At 36.3% G+C, this 26,069-nt stretch overlaps 3 protein-coding genes across 6 annotated transcripts; 1 reads left to right on the top strand and 2 right to left on the bottom strand.

The window, feature by feature from the left end:
• The first annotated feature begins 2,879 nt into the window (after nucleotides 1–2,879).
• LOC133303209 (transcription factor PIF1-like) lies at nucleotides 2,880–7,712 on the top strand. The gene is made up of 10 exons (XM_061503091.1): nucleotides 2,880–3,129; nucleotides 3,208–3,322; nucleotides 3,408–4,161; nucleotides 5,060–5,158; nucleotides 5,245–5,310; nucleotides 5,429–5,494; nucleotides 5,960–6,346; nucleotides 6,913–6,985; nucleotides 7,286–7,370; nucleotides 7,464–7,712. The coding sequence occupies exons 2-9, from the start codon at nucleotides 3,240–3,242 to the stop codon at nucleotides 7,294–7,296; spliced, it is 1,539 nt and encodes a 512-aa protein (XP_061359075.1). The 5' UTR covers nucleotides 2,880–3,129; nucleotides 3,208–3,239; the 3' UTR covers nucleotides 7,297–7,370; nucleotides 7,464–7,712.
• A 953-nt stretch (nucleotides 7,713–8,665) lies between these two features.
• LOC133303290 (uncharacterized) lies at nucleotides 8,666–11,922 on the bottom strand. Of its 4 annotated transcripts, none has more exons than XM_061503176.1 (8): nucleotides 11,758–11,922; nucleotides 11,506–11,634; nucleotides 11,371–11,402; nucleotides 10,419–10,460; nucleotides 9,522–9,620; nucleotides 9,307–9,395; nucleotides 9,060–9,110; nucleotides 8,666–8,920 (listed from the first exon to the last, which is right to left on the bottom strand). In XM_061503176.1, exons 2-8 carry the CDS (start codon nucleotides 11,577–11,579, stop codon nucleotides 8,897–8,899), a joined length of 411 nt encoding a protein of 136 aa, XP_061359160.1. In that variant the 5' UTR covers nucleotides 11,580–11,634; nucleotides 11,758–11,922; the 3' UTR covers nucleotides 8,666–8,896. The 4 variants fall into 4 exon arrangements, with proteins under 4 accessions (XP_061359160.1, XP_061359179.1, XP_061359173.1 ...); XM_061503195.1 differs by having other exon boundaries at nucleotides 9,522–9,596; XM_061503189.1 differs by having other exon boundaries at nucleotides 11,506–11,616.
• A 9,776-nt stretch (nucleotides 11,923–21,698) lies between these two features.
• On the bottom strand, nucleotides 21,699–26,069 carry LOC133303191 (26S proteasome regulatory subunit 4 homolog A). Its single transcript, XM_061503070.1, has 6 exons — nucleotides 25,532–26,069; nucleotides 24,386–24,631; nucleotides 23,073–23,242; nucleotides 22,718–22,934; nucleotides 22,458–22,598; nucleotides 21,699–21,984 (listed from the first exon to the last, which is right to left on the bottom strand). The coding sequence occupies exons 1-6, from the start codon at nucleotides 26,012–26,014 to the stop codon at nucleotides 21,901–21,903; spliced, it is 1,341 nt and encodes a 446-aa protein (XP_061359054.1). The 5' UTR covers nucleotides 26,015–26,069; the 3' UTR covers nucleotides 21,699–21,900.

Here is a 26,069-nt window from a genome sequence, read left to right as displayed (position 1 = left end):
TAAGCCTGTTGCTTGTGCGCATTGATGAGGATATTGGCTATAAGTCAACCAAGATACCTATCCATAGGATATCTCTGAGCGCATACCCTTGAGATATCATTATACGGTTTAATAGAACCGAACATTTTTTAATACCAATTACAGGGATATTGTGCCTATTTATTTTCATGCATACTCTACCTACTCTTCTTAAACACCATTAGATCATAATCTTAAGAGGAGAGAGAAAGAGTGAATATTAGTTGAGATTCTAATCTAATGGTATTGGAGAAAAGTAAACAGAGTAAAATTAAAAATAGTTAGGCATAATATCTTATCCCCCAATTATATTATAATTTCCCTTATTTTTTTAATATATCATTTCCCCTTATTTAAGTTCTTTTTATACATTTATACCTTTGGATTTTACTTTTAAACTTTGCTGATCAAAGAATAATACTTTATGAATATACAAGAATATTTCACACATGTAATATATAAGTTTTTCCGTCTCTAAGGGTGATCAACTACAACTAAGTAGTATATATCATCAATTCATTTTCAATTCATATAATTACATTTCAAAAATGCATATATGATTTTAGGGATGTTCATCAACCGATCCAAATCGATTCAAACCGCGGTGACCGAATCGAAAAATCGATAATTGAGATAATCGAAAAAATCAAAAACCAAAAAAAAATCACATATTTTAATTGGATTGGATTGGATCAGTTTGGTTTGTTTGATGAAAACTGATCCAATCCATGTATTTATTAGTTTTGAAATATGGTGACTTGAAATCTTGGATGTTATTGATAGCAAACTATTTTGTTTTAATTTTTTATTGTCTATTAATCTATTTTAACTTTTTATGAGTTTTAAGACTTGTTTTAATTTGAAAACTTAAATTTTTCAGTGGTTTATAATTTTTTATGGCTTTATTTTTTATATAGCTAGTGATTTGTATGACTGAAATTTTCGATTTTTCGAAAAATTGAAAATCGATCCAATCCAAACTGAATAAAATTTGTTTGGATTGGATCTAAAAAAAAAAAATCAAACCGACTGTTTGATTAAATGATCAAACTGAAGGGATTGGATTTGATATTTTTGCTTCAAAATTGATCCAATCCAAACTACGAACACTCTTATATGATTTTGTGTGTAATCAAAATAATTTTATAGTTATTACTATAGAGTAAAACTAATTACTCGATTACTGTCAGTAGTGGCAGAGCCAAAAAAAAAATTTAGCTCGTGCCAAATATTAATTCCTGAAAAAAATTAGCAGTATCAGCTATGGAGAAAGCTGTTATTTATGTAATTCTTTGTTATTTCCATAGTTTAGCCAGCTATTTTTGAAAATTAGCCAATATCAAGACATTTGTTGGTTTCAATATGGCTTCGCCACTAACTAAGTAACTCTCATGTACTATTACAATTAAGATTTTTTTTTAAATAACTATCTTATTTAAGATTTGAATTTTATTTATTTTATAGCTTATCAGCGCATCCAATAATAATTGTGGCTCAAATGCATTCAACTGAATGGAGAGATTATTTTTGGTTGTTAACATATGTTTTCACATTGATAATGATGTTGCACTTGCACAAGCATCACCAATTTCGAAACCTAAAAACAAGAAAGAGACGCAAAATGCCTTATATTGATGATGTTAATTTTTAATTATAAAATTCAAATGTATGGCATTGTGATTTGGAATAAGGCTATCATTGTGATTTGGAATAAGGCTATAAAAAATGGAACTATATGTATGATAACTAGTTGGAGTGAAAAAAAAAAACGAGATAGTGAAAACAATACTATAATAAGATTTTATTATTTTAAATATATAATATGGAATTATATTATATTCGTTTTATTTATGTTAACGCATCATAAGAGGGAGGTTTCCCATTAATGTTTGCCACTAATATGAAATGGGCTAAGAATATTCTACTTATGCCCCTTTTATGTATCCGATAAAATAAGTTTTCCACTTATGTCAGACGCTAATCTCAAGATTACATTAAGAACTGAAAAAGCAAAACAGGGACTTGGGCAGGCTTGAACCATTGTTGTTAAGAAATAAATAAATTAGTGGGGAAAAAAAAGAAGAAAAAAGAAAACTATGTAAGAAGTAAGAACCTAATATACGAATAAGTATGCGGGGCCATGCAAAACAAGTCGTGTCCCAACAAGACGCACTCTAGAATCTATTCTCAGTTCTCATCTCCCGAGACTATGTATTAAATTAAGTTAAACACAAAAATAAATAAAAAATGAAAAAAAACATATGAAGGTTTAGTTTTAATTATTATCATTGATGGATTATGTCAGATGTTATGGTTCATTTATTATTTAGTACAAGGTTTTAAGGGTCACCTCACCGCACCTCTCACAATAATCTAATGCATTTAAGTACTAATCTAACATTTGAACCAAGCAATAAAAAACAATTTCGTTGATTAACAGGATATATCCACTACTTAATCTTAAAAGGAATCTAGTTGGTAAGAGGTCAACATAAATAAGTAATGATCCTAAAAGACTAATTATTGACTGTTTTTTCTTTAGCAAGATCCCTGACTTTTTTTTACGTAAACATCAAGAATTCACAAAAATCAATTATGATTTTAATTAATTAAAATTTCCACTTTTTCTATAAATTACATCTAACCTGCTGTCATAGACATTTAATTAAAATATGACTGATCACGTATGGTATAATGCGTAAGAATTTGTAACAAAAAAATTTATAAATATAATATTCTCTCGCTTTAATATATATAAAAAAATAAAAGCACCGTCTTTGGACCAAATAGTACATCTACTAGGAATGAATGCAAACCGTCAGAAATCCTTTTCGTCCTTTAGCCTTCGCATTATTCAGAGTGAGACTTATCTTTGGTCTGTTCTAATGTTCTATTCTTCAACCTTCAACCCACATTAACACACCACATATTCTTCCCTGCAACCCAAAACTTTTTTTTTCTTATTAACCTCCATTCATATAATATACATAACTATAAGATAGACTCAATTCATTTCAAAGAATAATTTTCCATAAAAATCACTCAACAACAATAATTAAGTTTCATATAAATCGCATCTCACTCACTATGTTGGACTAAATAGCTGCAATAGTAAGTTGTGATCCTTAGCTTCTTTCTGTTGGTGACGAATTTTTCATCTCTCTCACTCTTTTTTTTTTTTTTTCTTAGAACTCAAACAGAACAGAACAGAGGCAGCTAGCATGAATCACTGCGTTCCAGATTTCGAAATCCAAATGGAAAACGACGAAGAATACCAAATACACTTCTCAAAGAAACCTTCCATGTAAATAGTTCTCTCTCTCTTCAGTACTTTGAATTCCCTTCTCTCTCTTTTTTCGTATTAACCAAAACGACGAAAATCCGAACAGGCAAAACGACGAGATCATGGAACTATTATGGCAAAACGGTCAGGTCGTGATGCATAGCCAAAACCAACGACCATTCAGAAAACCGCCATCGCCGAGGAACAATAACTACCGCGACGGCGTGTTTCCGGCGAGGGAGATTCCATCCTCCGAAGCAGAAAACTACAGCAACCAACACCTGTTCATGCAAGAAGACGAAATGGCTTCGTGGCTTCACTATTCAATCAACGAAGATCCTCCCTTCGATCACCATGATTTCTGCGCCGACATCTTCCGTCCGCCGCCCGCCGTTAACGGCAGCCAGAATCACAACAGTGCCATGCAAAACCCCCTCCGTACGGCGACTCCTCGGCCTCCGATTCCGCCGTCGAGGATGCCGGAGCAGGCGGCGAGCAGGATACAGAATTTCGCGCACTTCTCGAAGCAAAACAACGTTAGGACTGAGCCGGGACCGCCGTCGAGTTCGAATACCGCGACGGCGCGGGAATCGACGGTGGTCGATTCGTGCGACGTGTCGGTGGCGACGGCGACAGTGGCCTCCAAGACCTCGGCGGAGCGCGGGGAGACCTGCAGCGAGATCATGATCGCCGCCGTCAAAGCGGCTCCGGCAGGCGGAAGGGAGACAGCGGCGTTCGAGATGACGGCGACGTCATCGCCAGGCTGTTCGAGCGAGAGCGCTGAACCGGATCAGAGGGAACAAGTGGTGGACCGGAAGAGGAAGGGTCGGGAACCGGAGGAATCGGAGTTTCAGAGCGAGGTGAGTGAGCAGACTCAGTAGAGTATTTTAACCGTTAATCTTTCTTTTTTTTTCACACATTTCCTATGCGTTGGCCTCGGCTATCATGCGCTGAGGGAGTGACGCGGGTTAAAGTGAGCACCCTTCCCTGCATTCAATTCAACCTCTTATCTCTAATTCTAAATCCAACTTTCGGTGCGTGTGGGCATGTTTTAGGCATCGTCTATTTTATGAAAACTACTATACACGACGCGGTTACGTACAGTTATGCCACGTGTATTGTGGAAGATTCAAATTTTTTTTATTTTTTTTTTGTGTGTGTTGATCATGCAACCAAGGAGGATGATGGATTTGGTGATGGCTGGAGTGGCTCATGGTGCAAATGAGCAATTTTTGTCTTTTTTGCCCCAATGTTGGTCTAAAGTTCTCTGCTTGCATAATAAGTTAGCTGGGAAAGTTAGGCAAATATAGAAATCAGACATTTAGAAAACGTATTGTATTAACATTGATTGTGCTGGTGAGGCATTTCCACACTCTAAAATGAAACGTGTTTGACTTGACGCTGATGGAAGAAGTTAATGATTCAACTGGGCAGGAATGACCAAACCTATGTTCAACGGTTTTAGCCACTTGGGCTTAGATATGAAGTATGAGTGGGCAGGGAAATAGGTAGAAATCTTGGGTTCAAGTTGTGGTACTTTTCAATTTACCAAAAAAAATGGAGGATGGAACTTTGTATAAGTTGGTGGCTTCCCTTCAAATTAGATTACTTGGAATATATACGTTGGAGCTGATGAGGGTGATCAGTAGTTTAATAGACAATGGCAAATTTGTTCTCTTTTTTATTTTCTGCAATCTGAATAAATTTCTGTTATATGTTGTTTCAATATTCTTATCTCTATTTGTCTCACTGCAAAAGGATGTCGACTTTGAATCTCTGGAAGCCAAAAAACAATACCGTGGTTCTACATCTAGAAAGAGATCTCGTGCTGCAGAGGTCCATAATCTCTCAGAGAGGGTCTGTACATACATTATTAATGAGTACATAAATTGTATGCTGTTTTTCTTATAATCTGAAAGTTTTCATATTGTATTTGCACGCAGAAGCGTCGTGATAGAATTAATGAAAAGATGAAAGCTTTGCAAGAACTTATACCTCGGTGCAACAAGGTCAACAGACTTGCTGAATTCCTTAATATTTTTTTTTTTCTTCCTTTGAGAGTATTTTGGATTTTACTTTCTTCGACATAGCTTTTTCTTATTTTGATTCCTTTTCTGAATTTGATAGTCTGACAAAGCCTCAATGCTGGATGAAGCAATTGAATACTTGAAGTCACTGCAGTTACAAGTGCAGGTAAATTCTTCTTCTTACCTCAAATTTGTGTTGTGACTTGCAGATGCATATATATATATAGTCGTATACCTATTGGATGTGTTCATAAAGCAGAGTGAATTATCCTCACCTCAATTAATAAAGTGCTTTTTTTATATATATATATATATATATATAAACAAGATATTTTATTAAGATAACATCATCTTGTATGGTGGAGCATTAACCAATCCACTTGATTATGGTTCATTTACCTGTATCCTTCATGTGTGAATGGTCTTTAGGCCTCAAAAAGGTTTTAGATACCAGGCATTGGGAGCCGTAACATTTTTAGTGAAAAGTTTTCTTTAGAAGAAACTCAACATGCTTTAATTGAAGTGTAAGAGTCAGGGCTATACTATTACTGATATATTGTAATGTATGTCTACATTCCATGGTCGTATACTATCATTTGTGACGAGAATAAAGTGCAATTTATTTATGCAGATGATGTCCATGGGATACGGCATGGTACCTATGATGTTTCCAGGAATTCAGCAGTATATGCCGCCAATGGGAATGGGGATTGGAATGGGTATGGGCATGGAAATGGGAATGAACAGACCAGTAATTCCATTTCCCAATATGTTAGTTAGTTCAGCTTTGCCAGCAGCAACTGCAGCTGCTCATTTGGGACCAAGGTTCCCTATACCTCCTTTCCATATGCCCCATGTTCCTGCACCTGATTCATCCAGAATGCAAGCAGCAAACCAGTCAGATAATGTGCTTAACTCACTTGGTACCACTGATCCTGATCAATCACGTATCCCAAATTTCACTGATCCTTATCAGCAATACCTCGGTCCCCACCATGTGCAGTTACAATTAATGCAGGTAATTTTGTTCTAAATGTTATTTCTGATTTGGTTTTTTTTTTCTCTTTTTAGGACAATGTCAGGTAATCTGTTAATTTGTTGCACCTGAGACCTATCAGATTCCTGCCACCACTATATATCATCTTCTTCGTATGTGCATCATGGTAATACGTTTAGGGTTTAGTGCATCATGGTAATACGTTTAGGGTTTAGTGCATCATGGTAATACGTTTCTTGAGATGATACGCAGCGGGAAAACTCTACTGGTTTCCAAGACATATCACAAACGACCCAAATTATTTACTATGCACATTGTCAAAAATTGATATGTATTGCTCGTGACATCGTAGATATTGAAACGAAATTTTATTCTTAACACCCTTCTAACCGACAAAATAAAATAAAATAAAAACTCTCTGAAACAAACTATAAGGAAAATTTTGAATTCTGGAATGTTGCTTAGCATATCCTTTTTTCTTTTTCGTAGTCTCTTTTTTCTTTTTCTTTTTTTTGTTGATACATCTCTTCTTTCTTTCTTTTTTATTTCGGGATATTTATGAGGTCCGTTTACATATGTGGAATCAGGCAATGAACCAACCAAATGTCAGCAAGCCAAGTACCAGTAGGGGCAAAGAGAATCCAGAAAAGCAGCAATCAGGTAAATTGCCTCTCTCGTCTTCTGATTTTAGTTTGTTATTACTGTATTCTTGTGTTACAAGCTTCCCCAGCAAAATGGCCTAGTTGTTTACTATATAAGAGAAACATGTTATTTTTCAAATCCAGTTAGACTGCACTTGCCTTCAAATCATTGTGGTAATGCAATTTTAAGTTGATACGAGATAACTTTTTTTTTTTTTGTACTTCAAATTTAATACGAGTGCTAAAAATAATTGTTAGCTAACTCTAATATTTGTTAGTGATGGCTAATTTAAATATTTCAATTTTTCTTGATATTCAGAAGAAACATGATTCGTTGATATTTACAATCAAGCGCTTAACAATTCAAAGGGTGATGCTCACGAGCTATTGTATCGCTGGTACCGGTAACACTCACACTAGTAGATTGTACGTCTTGCTAGTAATGTAGCACAAAACAAGGATAACTATTATTAACAACGGACTTGTGTGCATGGCAGGTTAGATTTTCGGGCATCTATGCTACTGCTGCCAAGTGGTGTTATATGCAAGAACAAACTTTTTAGCAGTTCTCAGCATCAAGCTAATCTAAACACGGCTAACATGTAAATTATTTCCCACCCTCGGAATTATTTTTGTCCTTTTCCTTTTTTCCCATCACTTTTTTCCCGTCCTAAAATTTCATTATATTTTAGAGATTATTTGTTATAAGAAGTATAGTTCTTTATACAGTCTACATCAAACGTGGAAGCTCCTTGATGTTCTGCTCTCCATTTACTATCATTTTTTTTACTGCAAGACATTACAACAGCCTATGGACTTTATGCGATTATTATAGAGAAATTGAAACAGTTCGTTAATTACATGACTCTACTATCCTTCCCTAAGAAGCACAGAAACAGAACATGGATACAACACAATATTAATAAGTAGAACAGCAAATTCTAAAAATTATAAGATATGATGTGGATAAAATGTAGCATATAAAAATCTAGTATTGAAATAAAAACAAAATTCCTAAATTAGAATAAAAACATTAATGTTTCGTAAGTCAGATTTAATCATTATAAACATAATAAAACACTATCATTTATTTAATCATTGTTGTGTCCTACTGGCGTTGATACAACAATTTTAAAAATAATTAAAATCCAAAAGTATCTAAGAAGATTTGATACGAAGTGTATTGAAGTATCAGTACTTCCTAGAGATTTCTTGCATGTTGGGTCAATTAAAACAAGGAAATAATTAAATTTAAAATAAAGTTATAACGCTACTTACATACAACAAAGTATAAACCAAACGTTGTGTTCATTATAATTTCTCATGTAGTCCCCGTCTATTATAGTACTACATCTGAAATAGGATTGAGTTACGCCGCAGCTTCATAAGAAGATATTGATAAATCAACCTGAGGTGTAAGGTTATAGTCTAATCATTCAACGGTTGATTACATGATTACGTAAATTAACTAAAGCTTTATAATTTAAAATTAAAATTAAATTCGATTAATGTGTTAAAATAATTGCATCTACTAGTACTTTATCTTTTTCACCATCTCCACTACTGACTAACCAAGTTGGTTCATGTATCACGTGTCATTATCAACAAAAATACCATGACTTCTCGACCAGTTAAAATGAGAATTTCGGTAAAGCTATAATTCAAAAGAGCAAAAGGCAACACTTCCAGATTTGGGGATTATAACTGCAAAACCTGTGTGTACCGAAATCAATCTTTTTACCAATACACTAGCTCAATGAAGATACAAAATTTCTTATATATCAAAAGCTGAATCACAGGGCAGAGCTGTACAGAAGAAAAAGCAATATTGATTAACCAAAACCTGCAAAATTTAGATGCTTATCTGCTGTTCCTTTCATATAACTTTCTACCACAAACAAATTCTTCTTTCAGCAACACGTGCTTAGAGCTAGGGTTTGATAGTTGATAAAATCTGTAAACCAATGGAAAAAAAGAAAGAGCAAGGCTTAAGGTATTTGACAACTTGAGTTTATCCAAAAGTGACTCAACCCTATAAAGGATTAATATGCAAATGGGGGAGAATGCGCATCAGAATCAGCAGATAGCATTACCTTGTCTGTGAACAAGCGAAATGCCTCCTCGGACATTGCTTTATCAAGTTCCTAATCAGAGTAACACAAAAATTTAAAGGAAATTTCTCTATAACTTTTGCTCAGTGAGTATTAAAACTAATAATAATAATAAATATCAGCCTATGATTGCAAGGCAAGCAGCTCTATAGGCAATACATACAAAAAGAGTGAAAAAAAAAATAGAATAGACAGTGAGTCAGATAAAAGAGAGCTTTGTCTGTCTTACATTCTCTGCATTTGGGGAACAATCAATACGGAAAATTAGTTCTTGAAGGGCCTTATCATTCACAGCATCACGGATCTCACTGGAAGAGGCTGCAGCAGAAATACAATCACTTTAAAATATTAAACATTAACCAAACATGGTTTTGCTACTGGAATTTCTGTATTCTGATCCCGCATGTAGCGCATTCTTATATTCTTATATACATACAAAATTACCTATAGCCTCCAGTTGGAATTTTTTCAACACCTCACTGGGTTCATCAACAACTAATGGCCTTTTTAATGGCTTTTCTGCAAGTGATTCCAAAACAGCAGCTGATGAACAATAGAGAAACAAACATCAAATCACCAAAGTGCTTAAGAGTAATGAATAACTACATAGAAACTAGTTGCCAAAAAGTAAAAGTTTAGGTCATACTGAGACATTGTTGATTACTATTTTGACAGCAAAATACAGTTTGCTTCCAAGAACATCATATTACAAGTTTTTTTTTTTGGAAAAAAACATGATAATTGGTCAGAAAAACTACAGATAGGAAGCAAAAAAAATTCCATCTAGCAACTTTTAAGTGAAATCGAAATACAATACACCGTATTGCACAAAAAAAATTAGGCTCAACCCAATTAAGTCCGTAGCGTCTAACAATTTCGCCATACCCCCAAGGAAGATATGCAAAACTGCAGACATCTACACTGTGTGTGCATGCCACTTTAGTTTCAGCCAAATGTAAAAGTTATTTGATTTTTGCATAATACTTCTGCAGATGAAAGGTAACGTTCTTGTGCAATCAGCCTCTAGCAAATGCAAGACAAGGCTGCCTAGCATAGACCCTTATAGCCGGTTCAACCTTTCCCTAGACCCTATACATAGCATAAGCTTTATATCGTGAGGCTGCCTTTACTTCGGCATATGAAAATCGATAATACAGATAAGGAGATAGGGGAAAAGAGAATCCTCATCTTAAAAGATGTAATGAAATGACATGTGCCCATCAATATAAAACTTCAAATTATAATATCCCCTAAAGGAGGGGGTGACCGATGATAAGGAAAATCCATCATAATGAAGACTACCTCACCAAAGCAATTATGAAAGTGAATAAAAACTCTTACTTGTTTTGGCATCTGATGATAGCGGCTTGACACATGGAAATTCTGCAAGATTGAAGTAGTCTAATCAATTCAAGTATTAAGTAGCAAATTCTAAGAAAGGTGAGCGGCTTTAGAATCATGGCTCCGTGATAAAATTTCAGTTGTCCCATAAACAATGTAAAGAATCTTGAGATACACCACCCCAAAAGCTAGTTCAAAGGGTGGGGAGTGCCCAAGGCCTTATAAACTTCACATTAGTTGCACATACAACCAATGTGGGACTATATATCTCAACACGCCCCCTCACACGAGAGCCCATTGGGCTTGAAGAGTGGACAATGCAACAGGCCCAGCCTACCTGTGCTAAGAAACGCCACAAGAGAAAGTGGGGGACGACGAGGCTCTGATACCATGTAAAGAACCTTGAGATACACCACCCCAAAAGCTAGCTCAAAGGGTGGGAGTGCCCAAGGCCTTCTAAAGGCCATATTAGTTACCCATCTAATCAATGTAGGACTTTTTATCTCAACACGCCCCCTCACGCAAGAGCCCTTTGGGCTAGAAGCGTGGAATTGCACAGACCCATTTTTGGTTTACCTTTTTGTGCTTTTTTTTTTTTTTTTTTTAATTCCACTTTTTAAAGCGAGGGACGGTGAGGCTCTGATACCATGTAAAGAACCTTGAGATACACCACCCCAAAAGCTAGCTCAAAGGGTGGGAGTGCCCAAGGCCTTATAAACTTCACATTAGTTGCACATACAACCAATGTGGGACTATATATCTCAACAAACAAGCAAAGGTCAATAGTAAACAAGTCATGCAAGTATTTTGTGCTCAAGCAGAAAGAGAAGATAAAATATTTCCCATTCCCTTCGTTCAGAAACCCAGGGCATGGACCCTATACCCGCATTACATCAAACATGGAATAAGCGAACAAATAACGTGAGGAGAACATACATTAAAAGCGCCATACCTTTGTGTTTCTTGAAACAGACAAGGGAACAACTACAAGCAGAAGGTACAACATCAAATGAGAGAACAACAATTTTCAGATATCAAAATAGAATAATAGTAAAGTTTGAAGAAGAAAAGTCTGGGTTTTACTTACTAAGGTACATAACATGAAGGGCACTTGTACTTGGATTGAGCTTCGTTGCAGACTTGACACTGTCGAGGACCCATTGAACTTGAACTGAACCCAAAAGGTCAAGCACGTATGCTTAAGGATACAATAAAACTGAATCACATAGAATAGAATAGAATAGAATCAACTATTTTAATTGAAAAAAAATGAGTTTTTGAGATGTTATCACTTATCACTATCAGCAGAGACAAAGAATAAGCGGATATAAATAATTACAGGAAATTCAGAAAAGGCAGAGCCGTCAGCTGAAGTCGTCGGCAGTAGACACGGTTTTGCTTTTGCAGGATTGGGATAGACACTTCCAAGACGGAATAATACAACAGAAAAACCCACAACCTGGGTCAGCAACTTTTTAACCCTATCTCAGCAACTGAGGGAAAAAAAATCATCATTCTCCGCAGCTGTTCTGCGTAAGAAGGAAAAGAGTAAAATGCTTATTTCTATCACTTATTACTATTGCACAAATTTTTTACAATTTTGATTTACTCAATGTATTGTACAATTATTTAAGGGGTTTGATTTTCTAGATGATAATTGAATTGTTACGTTTGTGACTTAATTAGTGGTGGGCTCTATATTTATTAAAAAATGAAAGAAAAAAAAATTACACACGAGTCACAATACAAGAATTCAATTCTCATATAATATGATAAAATATTTTTTCATTCAGAAAAATATTTATGCAGTTAATGCAGATAAGTTATCTGCATTTATTTTCAAAATGACGTCGTTTTAAGATTAGAAGATTAAAAAATTATAATTATAAGGACTATAATAACTCTTAAATAAATTAAAATTACAAAAAAATACCATGATTTCCATCCCAAAATGACGTCGAATTGGGTTTACTGCAGATAACTTATCTGTAGTAACTGCAGAAAAGTGAACCATTATTTGAATTATCAACACCGAAAACATTTAAGCTTATTTAAGTTTTATCTCTATTTACAATATATTGTGGCTATATTTAAATTTTGAATTTTATCTTTTTATTTAGTTATTATTTGCATGAATAAATAAAAAAATTTATGTATACATATTATTTTTAATACTTAATATCAGAAATGTAAAATCTTATAATTCATGTTGATCTCACGTTACAGTTTTATTGTCCCTTCCAATCTTAGGTTGGATCTCAATCTTGAACACCTTAATTATGTGTTCTTATTATATTATTAAAATATTTAACCCTTTAGATAATTTTTATTTATAATTATTTATACTACTATAATAACACATAATAGTATTTTTAAAAAAATATCTTGACCAACGATCAATATTAAACAATAATAGTTACCTCAATGATATTATGCCTTATGAATACTTATGTATAATTATATATAACTATATATGCACAATAAATAAGCTTAATAATTTCAATCTTATACATACTAAACAATGTATATGAACTTTTTTTTTATACATCTGGGAAGTAAAAAATGACAAACAACTAACTCCTAACAAAGGTTATATAGGCTAATCCCGTAGCATCCACTGACAAAACAGAAGACAGTAATAATGCACTGTCACCTATCCCCATGCCTTCAGTTCACCCATGCTTCGTGTCTCAAATTCCATTCGAATATAATTTCTACATTACACAACACAGCCAAAGAATAACACAGCAATCGGCACTCTTTGAAATATATATATACATTTATAATTGCGTCTTTCGCAGAGACTCAAACCACTGGAAGACAAATCAGGATCCAAACCACAGAGAAAAACAATAAACTAACATGGAAAAGGAAAATGTGGTGCACTGAAAGGGCAAAATTAACAAACAGATTAAGCACCATCTGTTTAAATTACATGAAGCAAACACCAATTAACTTCCTCAGCTTTTTGAAGATTCTAAAAGAAAAAAACAAAACAAAGAACGAATACAAGTTTGCAAAGCAATAGTTTGTCTCTCTAGTTCACAATATGAAGTTCAAATTCAAACCTATATCGACAATTTTATCAAACACGTCGTGCACAAAACAATTTACCTAAGTCTGGATTCAGATGCAGTATCTAATAAATATGAAAACCAAGAGAAGAACTAAAACTACCAGCTATATGCACTTACCTAAGCTCTCACGATGATGACGATAGTGGGTTAGGGTCTAGAATTTGGTGGAAATATTCATTATGAATTACTGAAAATGAAATGGTACATGCAGCCACATATTTATACATCAGGTTTTAAACAGAAAAGGCTTAAGCTATAACATAACTAAGCCTAACACGTATAACTAACTGGATCCAACTAATCCCGTAATTGGTGGAACCAATCCCGTAATTGGTGGAATTGGATTGAGTTGCTGATGTGGCTTTTGATTAGTTACTGATGTAGTTTCTGAGGCAACTTGTTTAGCAGAGTGCTGATGCAGCTTTGTGTGATGTAGCTTTGTATCCATTACCCCCCCCCCCCAAGTTGGGCGATAGATATCAAGCATGCCCAACTTGGAGAGAGCGTGTGTAAACAAAGGAAAGGACAAAGGCTTGGTAAGAAAATCAGCAACCTGAGCAGAAGTATGAATGGGAAGCAAGTGGAGCAAGCCTGAGCGAATTTTGGTACGAGTAACGTGACAATCGATTTCGATATGCTTGGAACGTTCATGGAAGGTGGCATTATGAGCAAGATAAATGGCGGAACGACTATCACAGTAAACGGAGGCAGGCTTGGACCAAGGCACATGCAAATCATGAAAAAGAAACTGAACCCATTGGAGCTCACAAGAGAGGCTGGCAAGGGCCCTATACTCAGCTTCAGAAGAAGAACGACTGACAGTGGATTGTTTCTTGGATCTCCATATGACCAAGGCAGGACCAAGGAAGATGCACAAACCAGAAGTGGACTTTCTGGTATCAGGACAAGTAGCCCAGTCAGAATCAGCAAATGCCTTGATGTGAAGATCATTAGTAGAGGGAAAAATCAAACCATTCCCTGGGGCAGCCTTTAAGTATCGAACAATTCTCTTAGCAGCAGTAAAATGAACCTCAGTGGGCTGAGAGACATACTGGCTGAGATGATTAATCGCATGGCAGATATCAAGTCTGGTGGTAGTAAGGTATAGCAAACGTCCAATTAAACGCCGATAAGGGGAAGGATCAGATAAAACACATCCTTCTAATGCACTGAGCTTAATAGCAGCATCAATTGGGGTGCGAGCTGGCTTACTACCCAGAAGACCAGAATCAGCAATGATGTCAAGGGCATATTTATGCTGACTAAGAACAATGCCCTTAGAAAAATGTGAGACCTCTAGACCGAGAAAGAACCTTAACTCCCCAAGATCCTTAATGCGAAACTTAGCATCCAGCAAGTGTTTTACTCGACAAATTTCAGGAAAATCATTTCCAGACTAAACAATATCGTCCGCATAGACAAGAAGAACGGTGAAGGAGTGCTGATGCTGTCGAGTAAAGATAGAATGATCAGCATTAGCTTGCTGATAACCAAGTGAAAACAGAAAGGTAGTGAGCTTCTCATGCCATTGTCTACTAGCTTGACGAAGACCATACAACGATTTCTTGAGATGTCAAACTTGGCCAGGCTTGACATTTGGTAAACCCGGTGGAGGCTCCAGGAACACCTCCTCATGTAAGTCGCCATGAAGGAAAGCATTGTTGACGTCAAGTTGATGGAGAAACCATCCCTTAGCAGCAGCAATGGCTAGCAGGATCCTGATAGAGCTAAGCTTGGCCACAGGGCTGAAAGTATCAAAGAAATCGATGCCCTCCTTCTGTGTGAAACCCTTGGCCACGAGACGAGCCTTTAACCGCTCTATAGAACCATCTGACTTAAACTTGATCTTATACACCCATTTGCAGCCAATGGGGTGTTTATTAGGAGGAAAATCAACTAAGTCCCAAGTGTGGTTGTGAGCCAAAGCATTGAGTTCAGAATCCATTGCTTTACACCAGTCACCAGATTTTACAGCTTGGCCATATGATGTTGGTTCAATAAAGGTGGAAACGTTTAAACAGTAGTGACGAAAAGGAGGGGAGAAATTATGATAGGACAGGACATTATGAATGAGATATTTTGAAAGGGAAGGAGACATACCTTGGCAAAGATTGGCACGGTGGACAGTAGTTGGACTATAGTGATAATCCGCAAGATATTTGGGTGAGACATGAGAACGCGCAGAACGTCGAAGAGGAGCAGAGGGAAGCTGTAACTGTGGATCCTGTGTAGGAACAAGATGAGCCATAACTTGAGTAGGACCAGTACCTGCATCAACTATGGTCCTAGGGATAGTAGGAGGTAATGTATCAGTGGGGATAGAGGACAAATTTGCTGGTCGTACACTAGGTGAGGTATCGAAGGGTATAGGTGGTGTGAGATGAAAGAAGGTGTCAAAGTCCAAAGGAAAAGTTGTGACAGGTGATGGAGTAAGGTTGTCAGATAAAGTGGTAGGGTTATTGTGAAAAAGGAAGGTACCCTCATAAAAGACCACGTTTCTGGAAACGTAAATCTCATGGGAATTAATGTCATAAAGCAAATATCCCTTAACACCAGCTTTGTATCCAAGAAAAGCAGCTTTGCGGGCACGAGGGTCAAACTTTGTACGGTGAGCTTGAAGTGTAGATGCAAAGCATAGGCATCCAAAGACTCTAAGGTCAGTTAAGGTGGGAGGCACGCCATGTAAAGCTTCATAGGGAGTTATGTGCATAAGAGATGGTGATAAGGTTCTGTTTATGAGCTGTATAGCATGGGTAATGGCAAAGGACCATAGCTTGATAGGCATGTTAGACTGGAAAAGCAAAGCTCGTGCTACATTAAGCACATGTTGATGCTTACGTTCCACGGTTCCATTCTGTTGGGGGCATTCAACACAAGTGCGTTGATGGACAATTCCTTTCCTTGCATAGAATTCTGTCATCAAAAACTTAGCCCCATTGTCACTGCGAAGAACTTTTAATAAAGACTGGAATTGGTTCTCGATGTAAGTAAGGAAATTTTGGATATGCTGTCTAGTTTCAGACTTGTTTCTCATCAAAATTATCCAAGTGAAATGGGAAAAATCGTCAACTAGAGTGAGGAAATATCTACGCCCTTCTATAGATGCCTCCGAATAAGGCCCCCAAATATCGGCATGAACTAGTTGGAACGCTTTAGAGGACATACTCTTACTGTGGTTAAATGTCAGTCTTCTTTGTTTTGCAAAATGACAAGAATCACATACAGTGTCTGGATGAAATGGAATGAAAGGAAATTGAAGTGTCATTGCATGTAAAACATTTTCAGATACATGGCCAAGCCTTCGGTGCCACAATGTGGGATCACCTTTATTACTCTTATGACTATTTGTGCTATTACAATTACTGTCAACTGACTCTACGAACTTCATGCAGCTCTTCTTCTTTAACTTGCTGGTTATCACATATAGTCCATTCTTCTGTTCAGCAGTACCAATCGTCACTCTGGTAAGGAGCTGTTGAATGAGACAAAAGGTCGGACGAAAAATCAGATAGTAGGAATTATGACTCAACAACTTTGTAATTGAAATTAGGTTTACTTTAAATTCAGAGACATATAAAACATTAGACAAAATCAATGAATGAGAAATAGAAATTGTGCCTGAATATGAAGCAACAACAAAATTGCCATTTGGAAGATTAATTGAAACAGGTTTAATTCTTTGGATAAAGGAGAAATGAAATTTAAGGCAAGTAACATGATCGGTTGCACCTGTGTCCAAGATCCATTGAACAGCTTGGATACTTGGATTTAGCATACATGAAGTTTGAGCACTAGAAACTTGGGTGAAATTAGCAGAATGAGTGTTTGGCTCGGCTACGGAGTTGTTGCTCTTCTCAAGAAGACTCATGATTCTTTGGTATTGATCATTTGAAAAGGAAACAGAATGATTGTCTAGTGTCTCTGTGGTGTGATCAGCAAATGGCTCGAGAGCAATGTTATGTGCACTTGTAGGCATCCTCGACCTATATCCAGGGGAAATCCATGGACATGGAAGCAAGTTTCAATGGTATGGTTGTTTCTGCCACAGTGTGTGCAGATCTTGTTGTTACCTTGGCTTCGTCCAGCTACAAAGTCTCTTCCTCGTCCCCTAAATCCTCTGCCTCCATGGTTTCTTCGATATGGATTTTGATCAGTTGTTGCAGTGAATGCTTGAGGATTAACAGATCGGGTCTCTCCTTGAAACTGTCTCTCTTGTTGAACTACCATTGAGAATGCCTTAGATGCATCAGGTAGTGGTGTAATCAACATGATCTGTGACCTTACTTGTATATATTGATCATTAAGTCCTTTTAAGAACCTAATAATTTGTTCATTCTCACGGTACTCCTTCATCTTCTTGTATCCTCCACAAGAACATCGAGTTGTGCAGCTGCAAGTAGGGAGAGGCTTGAGATTTTCAAGCTCATCCCACAGTGACTTCAATTGCGTAAAATATGCCGTGACCGATCTATCTCCTTGTTGCAATCGGTAGATTTCTTCCTGAAGATCAGACATACGAAATACATCTGATCTTGAGAATCTTGCACTAAGATCCAGCCATATATCCCTTGCATTTTCGATCAGATGATGGAGTGAACTATAGATTCTGAGATTGATCTTTGAATCCATGCACTTACCATGTTATTGCACCTATACCAGGCTGCGTATTTTGGATTGTCTTCTGACGGAGGGACTATTGTACCGTCTACAAATTCAACCTTGTTCTTCGATATCAAGGCCACTGTCATTGCTCGAGACCACATGTGGTAGTTATTTGGATTCAACAATGGTGACACTAATGCTTGCGATGGTGATTCACTAGGATGCAGGAAGTATGGATCAGATGGATTGGTACTTGAATCTGCAACATTTGTGGTTGCAGTGGCTGCAGCTGATTCGTTTGACTCAGCCATGACTGATTGAAATTTGAACTAGAACACTCAGAAGAAAACAGAAACTAGAACGCTCGTAACCTCTCTTGTGATACCAGAGCTCCAAATAGAAGCTCTGATACCATCTAGAATTTGGTGGAAATATTCATTATGAATTACTGAAAATGAAATGGTACATGCAGCCACATATTTATACATCAGGTTTTAAACAGAAAAGGCTTAAGCTATAACATAACTAAGCCTAACACGTATAACTAACTGGATCCAACTAATCCCGTAATTGGTGGAACTAATACCGTAATTGGTGGAACTGGATTGAGTTGCTGATGTGGCTTTTGATTAGTTGCTGATGTAGTTTCTGAGGCAACTTGTTTAGCAGAGTGCTGATGCAGCTTTGCTGATGCAGCTTTTGATTAATTCCTATCCCCATGCCTTCAGTTCACCCATGCTTCGTGTCTCAAATTCCATTCGAATATAATTTCTACAGTACACAACACAGCCAAAGAATAACACAGCAATCGGCACTATTTGAAATATATATATACATTTATAATTGCGTCTTTCGCAGAGACTCAAACCACTGGAAGACAAATCAGGATCCAAACCACAGAGAAAAACAATAAACTAACATGGAAAAGGAAAATATGGTGCACTGAAAGGGCAAAATTAACAAACAGATTAAGCACCATCCGTTTAAATTACATGAAGCAAACACCAATTAACTTCCTCAGCTGTTTGAAGATTCTAAAAGACAAAAACAAAACAAAGAACGAATACAAGTTTGCAAAGCAATAGTTTGTCTCTCCAGTCCACAATATGAAGTTCAAATTCAAACCTATATCGGCAATTTTATCAAACACGTCGTGCACAAAACAATTTACCTAAGTCTGGATTCAGATGCAGTATCTAATAAATATGAAAACCAAGAGAAGAACTAAAACTACCAGCTATATGCACTTACCTAAGCTCTCACGATGATGACGATAGTGGGTTAGGGTGTGGTGTGTCTTCAACTTCTAAACTTGTTTCCTTTTATCAGTCTCTTCTTTTCATGTGCTTTTTCTTGCACTCTTCCGTAACTGAATGATGAAACAGAAATAGCGTGAATCCCGGGCCAATAACCTTTAAGAAGCAGAGTGAAAGATTTAAATTGGACTTGATGTTTTGGCTGAGTCAGCCCAAGTTCAAATGTTTTATTTCATTTCTTTTTTTATTTACTCTTGAATTTAATTATTTTTAAAAAATTCTCTTAACAAAGAATTTTTTTAATTATTATTAACGAAATAAAATTATTGGTTCGCTTGTTCTACAGTCAATGCAGATAACTTATCTACAGTGAGCCCAAAACGACGTCATTTTGAGGCGAAAATCAAGGTATTTTTGTAATTATAATTTGTTTCAGGGTTATAATAATATTTTTCGTTATAATTTTTTAATTTTTCAATTCAAAACGATGTCGTTTTGAGAGCGAATGTAGATAATTTATTTACATTCACTTTAGAAATATTAAAACCTAAAATTATATACGAGTACTTCCCTGAACCTTAATTTTGGAAATATGACGTTCAATTAAAAGCTAATGGTTGAAATGGTAAAATGTTAAAAATCTCGTTAAATTTGTGTTGATGTTGGTCAATTTTTATTTTATTTTATTGTAAATTTGTGTTGGAGAACTGTCCAAGAGATTTCATAAGCCTAAAAATTGAAGACATGTTAATTGAAGCTGGATTTCAAAGGTATGTAGATAATGATACTGCACAATAATCAGGGAATAAATTTTCAGTGTAACCGATACACTAAATATTTAGTGCAACTGCCATTCATTTTATGATATGTGTACAAAAAATATCACATCATCTAAAAAAAGGAAAAATTAAATAAAGCTAACCAGATGATGTGATATTTTTGTTCATATATCACAAAATAAATTGCACTTACACTAAATCTTCCGTGCATCGGTTACACTAAATATTTATTCCAAACAGTGCCATCACCAAAATGAATCTAGAAGGAGGAAAAGGTGGGAGAACTTGTGGAGTTGTGGTCAAAGTATCTGCAATACCAAGGTGATTGGATAGAAGAGAGGAACATGGACCAAAGTGCCACTCTGGGTAAAAAAAATTACCAGACTTATCACGTTAACAGTAAATTTTGCCAAAATGTCACGTGGCATATTTCGCTATACTGTGTAGCGAAATATGCCACGTTAGAATGCACAGAATCAAAAATGCCACATGTCAAACAGGGAGAATTTTGCTACACTGTGTAGCGAAATTCTCCCTGTTTAACACGTGGCATTTTTGGTTCTGACGTGGCATATTTCGCTGTGTTGTGTAGCGAATTATTTGCACACATATTTCACTACACAGTGTAGCAAAATATGCTACGTGACATTTTGACAAAATTTACTGTTGACGAGTCTGGTAAATTTTTTTGCGAAGAGTGGCAAAATGGTCACTATTCCTAGAAGAGACACGGAGGACATTGATGTTGAATAGCCATCTGCATAAACTGTTGCCTCACAGAAAGTCTAAGATATATGCGTCTCCCATCACCCAAAGAAACTCTCGTATACCCAGACCATTTGGCTAAAGAATCAGATTGTGACAACTACTATTATAAAAAAGTTTTATGCCAATAATAACGGTTAGCCTGCTGCGAGAAATTATGTTATGCTTGTGATTTTTGTTTAAAATGACTAGGATCTTATGGCTGATTATTTGGATGTTGGTTTCTTAATGTCTTTGTTTTTTCTTTTTTTTTTCTTGCTCCAAAAAAAAATTATTGCTTTACAATCAATTACAACTTCATTTTTAAGTCAACTGCTCTTAACAGAACACCTAACCACTTGCAATGCAAGGGGGATTAAATTGTGGAGAGTGGATGTTAGTGATGGGAGCTACTGTGATGGTGGTTTAATTTGCTACCATGACTTTATAATCTGCAATAAGCATCTCGTATAGGAATAAATTATCTAAATTGAATGCTACTAACAGGTACAGCAGTTTTCATAATAAGCAGCTCCCCAGGTCTCGACGCTATGCCTTAAAGAAATAATCCATCACATGAGAATGAACATGTTTTATAACTAGGAAGAAATCAAACTGATGAACTCTCGAAGGCTATCCCTTTGTGAAATATTATAATCAAAATGTCTCCAAAATAATGAAACAACACGTTCTTATCTGATGATTGATCAATTATGCTAAACAATTCAACTGCAGTCAGTAGCTTCTCTGCAAAAGCATGCATATCATTAACATAAATGTACGACTAAGAGGAAGGACATCCTTCATAATGGAATATGAAAAAAATTCCAAAATTGAAAGAAAATATATATTGAACTAGAATGAATCATAGTTGAGTTTCGAAGCCCCCATAATGACATTATCCGAGCAACTGCAAATGGATAAGGTTAAACTTCATACAAAGGAAGTGGCATTTGTTTGCATTACTAGAACATAAAAGATCACAAGTAAAGAAAGAGGGCCGGGGATAATATAGGATGTTATTTCACATATACAGTCCTTCTGGCACCCCTTCCTTTTTCTTAAACATCACTTTATCCTTTGCCTTCTTAAAGTCGGCATGAGTTACCTGAACAACAAGATAAAATAGTAATAGTAAGTTATCATGAAGACAAATGAATTAAAGATAGGTTTACTTCAATAAGAAACAAAATTTGATACAAATATATCCTCAGGTTACCAATGAAATGTACAGTATTTGGTAAAGATAAAGTTTAGGAGAGATGATGATATCCCATTCTAAGGTCAACACATGCCCCAGTGAGGGCTTACATTAATACTTACAGATAAAACACCAAGGAAGGACTACCTGCTGGAATCGAACCAAAAACCTTTTTATTAACACTGTCTAATCCCCTATAAGTTGGGTCAAACTTTGGAATGTTTAAACTTGGAGAAATCAACATGTGCTATAGTTTTATCTTAGCTTAATATATTTGGGTCATATTCAAAAGAGCTTGCCAAAACTAGCGTAGTTCCAAAAAGCAATGGAATACTATTATTATACCATATAAACAATAGAACCATGATGAGATTTCAAACCTTCATTCGGCGTTCACGCAGAGCAAGTAAGCCAGCTTCAGTACATATTGCCTTTATATCAGCTCCAGAGAATTCATCCTTAGTCATAACAAATTCTTCCAAGTTGACATCATCGGCTAAGGTCATCCTTGATGTGTGTATCTTAATTACAAAGTATGAGGTCATTTAATCATATGATCAAACAGGCATACCAAGATATCACATAGAATCAGAAGAAACAACATTAGGTGTGTTGCTTTCATAAAATTAGTTATGCCAACCTGGAAAATGCGTCTCCTTGTTTTTATATCAGGAAGAGGAAATTCTATCTTCCTGTCAATTCGACCAGGTCGTAGTAAAGCTGGATCAAGACTTTCAATTCTGTTGGTTGCCAGAATCACTTTCACGTCTCCTCTTGAATCAAAACCATCTAACTGGTTCAGCAACTCTAACATGGTCCTTTGAATTTCACGTTCTCCACCTGAGTGAGCATCATACCTGTGTGGCATATTAACAAGTAAGCTCATGAATTAAAGGAAAAGAATCCTAAGAGCTCATAAAGTGATACAAGCAATATCACTCTTCTATCCCCACCCCACCTACATGACTCCTAAAGTAGGGGCTTCAATAACTTACCTCTTCGTACCAACAGCATCAATTTCATCAATGAAGACAATAGAAGGCGAAAGATCATCAGCAACTCTGAAAAGTTCCCTCACAAGTTTTGGACCATCTCCCAAGTATTTTTGTATCAACTCACTACCAACAACGCGTAAGAATGTCGCTGATGTTGAGTTTGCCACAGCCTGAAGGCACATGTGGCATTGTCTTAGACCAAAGTGATGGTGCATATGTGCTTGTAATTTCAAGCAATAGCAAAAAATATAGACCATACAGTAAGACACAGGTCAGTTAAAGCTTATAACTGAACAGGTCAAACTGCATTTCTGGCAAAGATCATATACCATGTCAACTATAGAATCATTAAACAAAATAAATAACTTATCAGTTGCTTTTTTCCAGGTAAATAGTTCTGTTTCTTCCTAATACAAATCATAAATTACTAATAAAGTTTTAAATAATGCCTACCACCTGGAAGGTTTAAACAACTTTAGTTTGAAATGAGATCGTCACATAATTCTTCAGTATGTATAATATTCGGGATTAGTGTTTCTCATGTTATAGGAGATAATTCTATCTCTTACACACACATAAAAGTGTGTGAGGCCCATATTTTTTTTTTCTCTCTCTTCTCTTCACATGGCCCCACATAGGCCCCACACACTTTTATGTATGTGTAGGAGATAAAATTATATCTTACAACATGAGAAACACTAATCCCATAACATTTACCATAATAACTGTCTCAAAACCACCCGCAAAGGAGTGCATAGAAGTATTTAAAAGCTAACACATGCATGCATGCAAATACAGGATAAAAACTACATTGTAACATGAGTTTCCAATATCAATATAACATTAGTCATATTTAATAATGTCCGCAGTAACACCACCCTGAAACAGGGCATTAAGGAACATAAAACCCAACACACACACAGAGAAACTGCCGTGCTGATATATATATATATATATATATATATATATATATATATATATATATCAATGTTACTTTCAAGAACTATGTTGCACAATATGGTACCCATATCTGTACCATATCCATGTACGTAGTTCCTAAAAGTAACATGATAAACAATGCAGGCACATACAGTGATTTCCAAACTGCACAGACCAGATAACCACACAAATCTCTTTGTCCATATACAGTAGAGAAAAGCATTCTAAACTCCATAGCATTTACTCATTGTGGAGCATGTCCAGCAATTCAGCTTAAAGGTAAAAGGCAGTTAAAAGAAGAAAATGAGATACAGAAAACGAGGTGCTCAAACACTACGCTAACATCCCTATAAGAAACACAAATAGATGCAAACCTTTGCAAGTAAGGTCTTCCCAGTTCCAGGTTCTCCATATAATATGACCCCCTTGGGAGGCTTGATACCAATGTCTTCATACAGTTCAGGATGTGTCAGGGGTAGCTCAACTGCTTCTTTAATTTCCTGTATCTGGGCATCTAAACCACCAATGTCAGCATAAGATTCCAAAGGAGCCTTCTCCACCTTCATTACAGAGACCATTGGATCAACTTCATCTTGAAGAAGCCCAACAACAGAAAGAACCTGATAGAAAACCATACATAATCATTATATGACCTGCATCTAACCATATAAACTAACAAGAGATGACTAATTCAATTAGGCAAACAACAACTTTGTCAACTTTGAGGTCATGCAACGGTTCTAAAGAATATTTCAACCACAACTTTTCCCACTATCCTTCCAGGGTCAGATGCTCCCAAATCAATTACAAATTGGTATCACATCTCACACATTAGTAATTACTTCTTCAAAAGGATAGGAAGGTTTCATTGATTATGAAACGCATAGATTAATAGGCAACAGGAACATAGAATATCTACTCCAACATGTTGTCAACACCCCACCCCCCCCCCAAAAAAAAAAAAAGCACACACATAAATAGTCAAAGGCTCACAACCACTTAACACCAAACCTTCAAAAGGTTTAAAATCCAATGAGATATCCAAGACATAAAACTTCACACTACAAAATCTTTTTTGTCGCAAAGGGACTGAAAAGAAATTGAAATGGAAAGGTGTTGATTTTCAGTGATGGTTACACACTTACATGGTGGTAAAAAGAAGAAAATCACTCCCACCTCACTTTCCTTCCAAAGGAGAGACGAAATTGTGAGTTATAAATGGAATTCAGTTACACTCCACTCTCAACCCTCCTACATTTTTTGTTGTACCAAGCATAGCTAAGGAGCCAAAAAGAGACGCACAATCAAATCAACATTATATAACTTGATGTCTTTCCACTACTGCATCTCATTCTAACTAACTCTAAAATTATTAAAAAAATTATCCACTCACTATATCACTTAAACGCATCAACTAAACCCTAGAACCAAGATTATAACAAACTTTCCGTACTTAATCGAAATAGGAAATATTGATGATCTCAACCTAGACAATTAGGTACTCGAATATATTAACATACCTTATTGTGCATCAAAATAGCACAACCAGGCTCTAACTGATCCTTATCAACAAAAGACAAGATTCCGACATAGTATTCGGGCCCGACCGAGGATGAAACAATAGCGTGGTTCTCGTCGATGAGCTCTTCGAGGTTACCAACGCTCATGGGGGAACCTCGGAGATCATCGACCTTGGATCTGTCTTCCTCGGCCTTCTCCTCCTGAGGCTTGAGGCGTTCCTGATTAGCCACGAACTCTTCCTCCATTAACAGGTAGTCCTTGATTCGCTCCAGCTTCAGCAACCTCAGCTTGCACTTCGTCACCGGAGTCACCGTCGGCAAACGAGCCGCCGCCTCCGGACCCTTCTGCTTCCGCTGCTTGCGTCCCACTCGTGCTGGCGGCGCAGCCGGCTCGAACTTCTTCTCCTTCTTGTCGCCGCCGTCGGGTTTCCGGTCTCCCGGAAGACCTTGCCGGTTCAAACCACCTGGAGTTCCTTGACCCATCGATTTCCAAATTCACGGTTTAGGGTTCAAACCTTTTACAGAGTTGAGTGCTTTG

Source organism: Gastrolobium bilobum, unplaced genomic scaffold (assembly GCF_033153095.1).
Source record: "Gastrolobium bilobum isolate Gb01-03AN ecotype WA unplaced genomic scaffold, APGP_CSIRO_Gbil_v1 utg2244, whole genome shotgun sequence".
Taxonomy (NCBI): domain Eukaryota; kingdom Viridiplantae; phylum Streptophyta; class Magnoliopsida; order Fabales; family Fabaceae; genus Gastrolobium; species Gastrolobium bilobum.
This window is presented reverse-complemented; position numbering and strand designations above follow the sequence as displayed.

Bases quoted from the DNA above. Each gene is read 5' to 3' on its own strand.
- LOC133303209 (XM_061503091.1), top strand. From the start codon at position 3,240: ATGAATCACTGCGTTCCAGATTTCGAAATCCAAATGGAAAACGACGAA. The intron at 4,162-5,059 runs GTGAGTGAGCAG...TCACTGCAAAAG, and splicing joins AATCGGAGTTTCAGAGCGAG to GATGTCGACTTTGAATCTCT. The intron at 5,495-5,959 runs GTAAATTCTTCT...TTATTTATGCAG, and splicing joins CACTGCAGTTACAAGTGCAG to ATGATGTCCATGGGATACGG.
- LOC133303290 (XM_061503176.1), bottom strand. From the start codon at position 11,579: ATGGGTCCTCGACAGTGTCAAGTCTGCAACGAAGCTCAATCCAAGTAC. The intron at 10,461-11,370 runs GTATGGCGCTTT...TCAATCTTGCAG, and splicing joins CTGTTTCAAGAAACACAAAG to AATTTCCATGTGTCAAGCCG. The intron at 9,111-9,306 runs GTAAGACAGACA...TACTCTGATTAG, and splicing joins GTTCCCCAAATGCAGAGAAT to GAACTTGATAAAGCAATGTC.
- LOC133303191 (XM_061503070.1), bottom strand. From the start codon at position 26,014: ATGGGTCAAGGAACTCCAGGTGGTTTGAACCGGCAAGGTCTTCCGGGA. The intron at 24,632-25,531 runs GTATGTTAATAT...GTTTTCTATCAG, and splicing joins CTATTTTGATGCACAATAAG to GTTCTTTCTGTTGTTGGGCT. The intron at 23,243-24,385 runs GTTTGCATCTAT...ATGTGCCTTCAG, and splicing joins GGAAGACCTTACTTGCAAAG to GCTGTGGCAAACTCAACATC.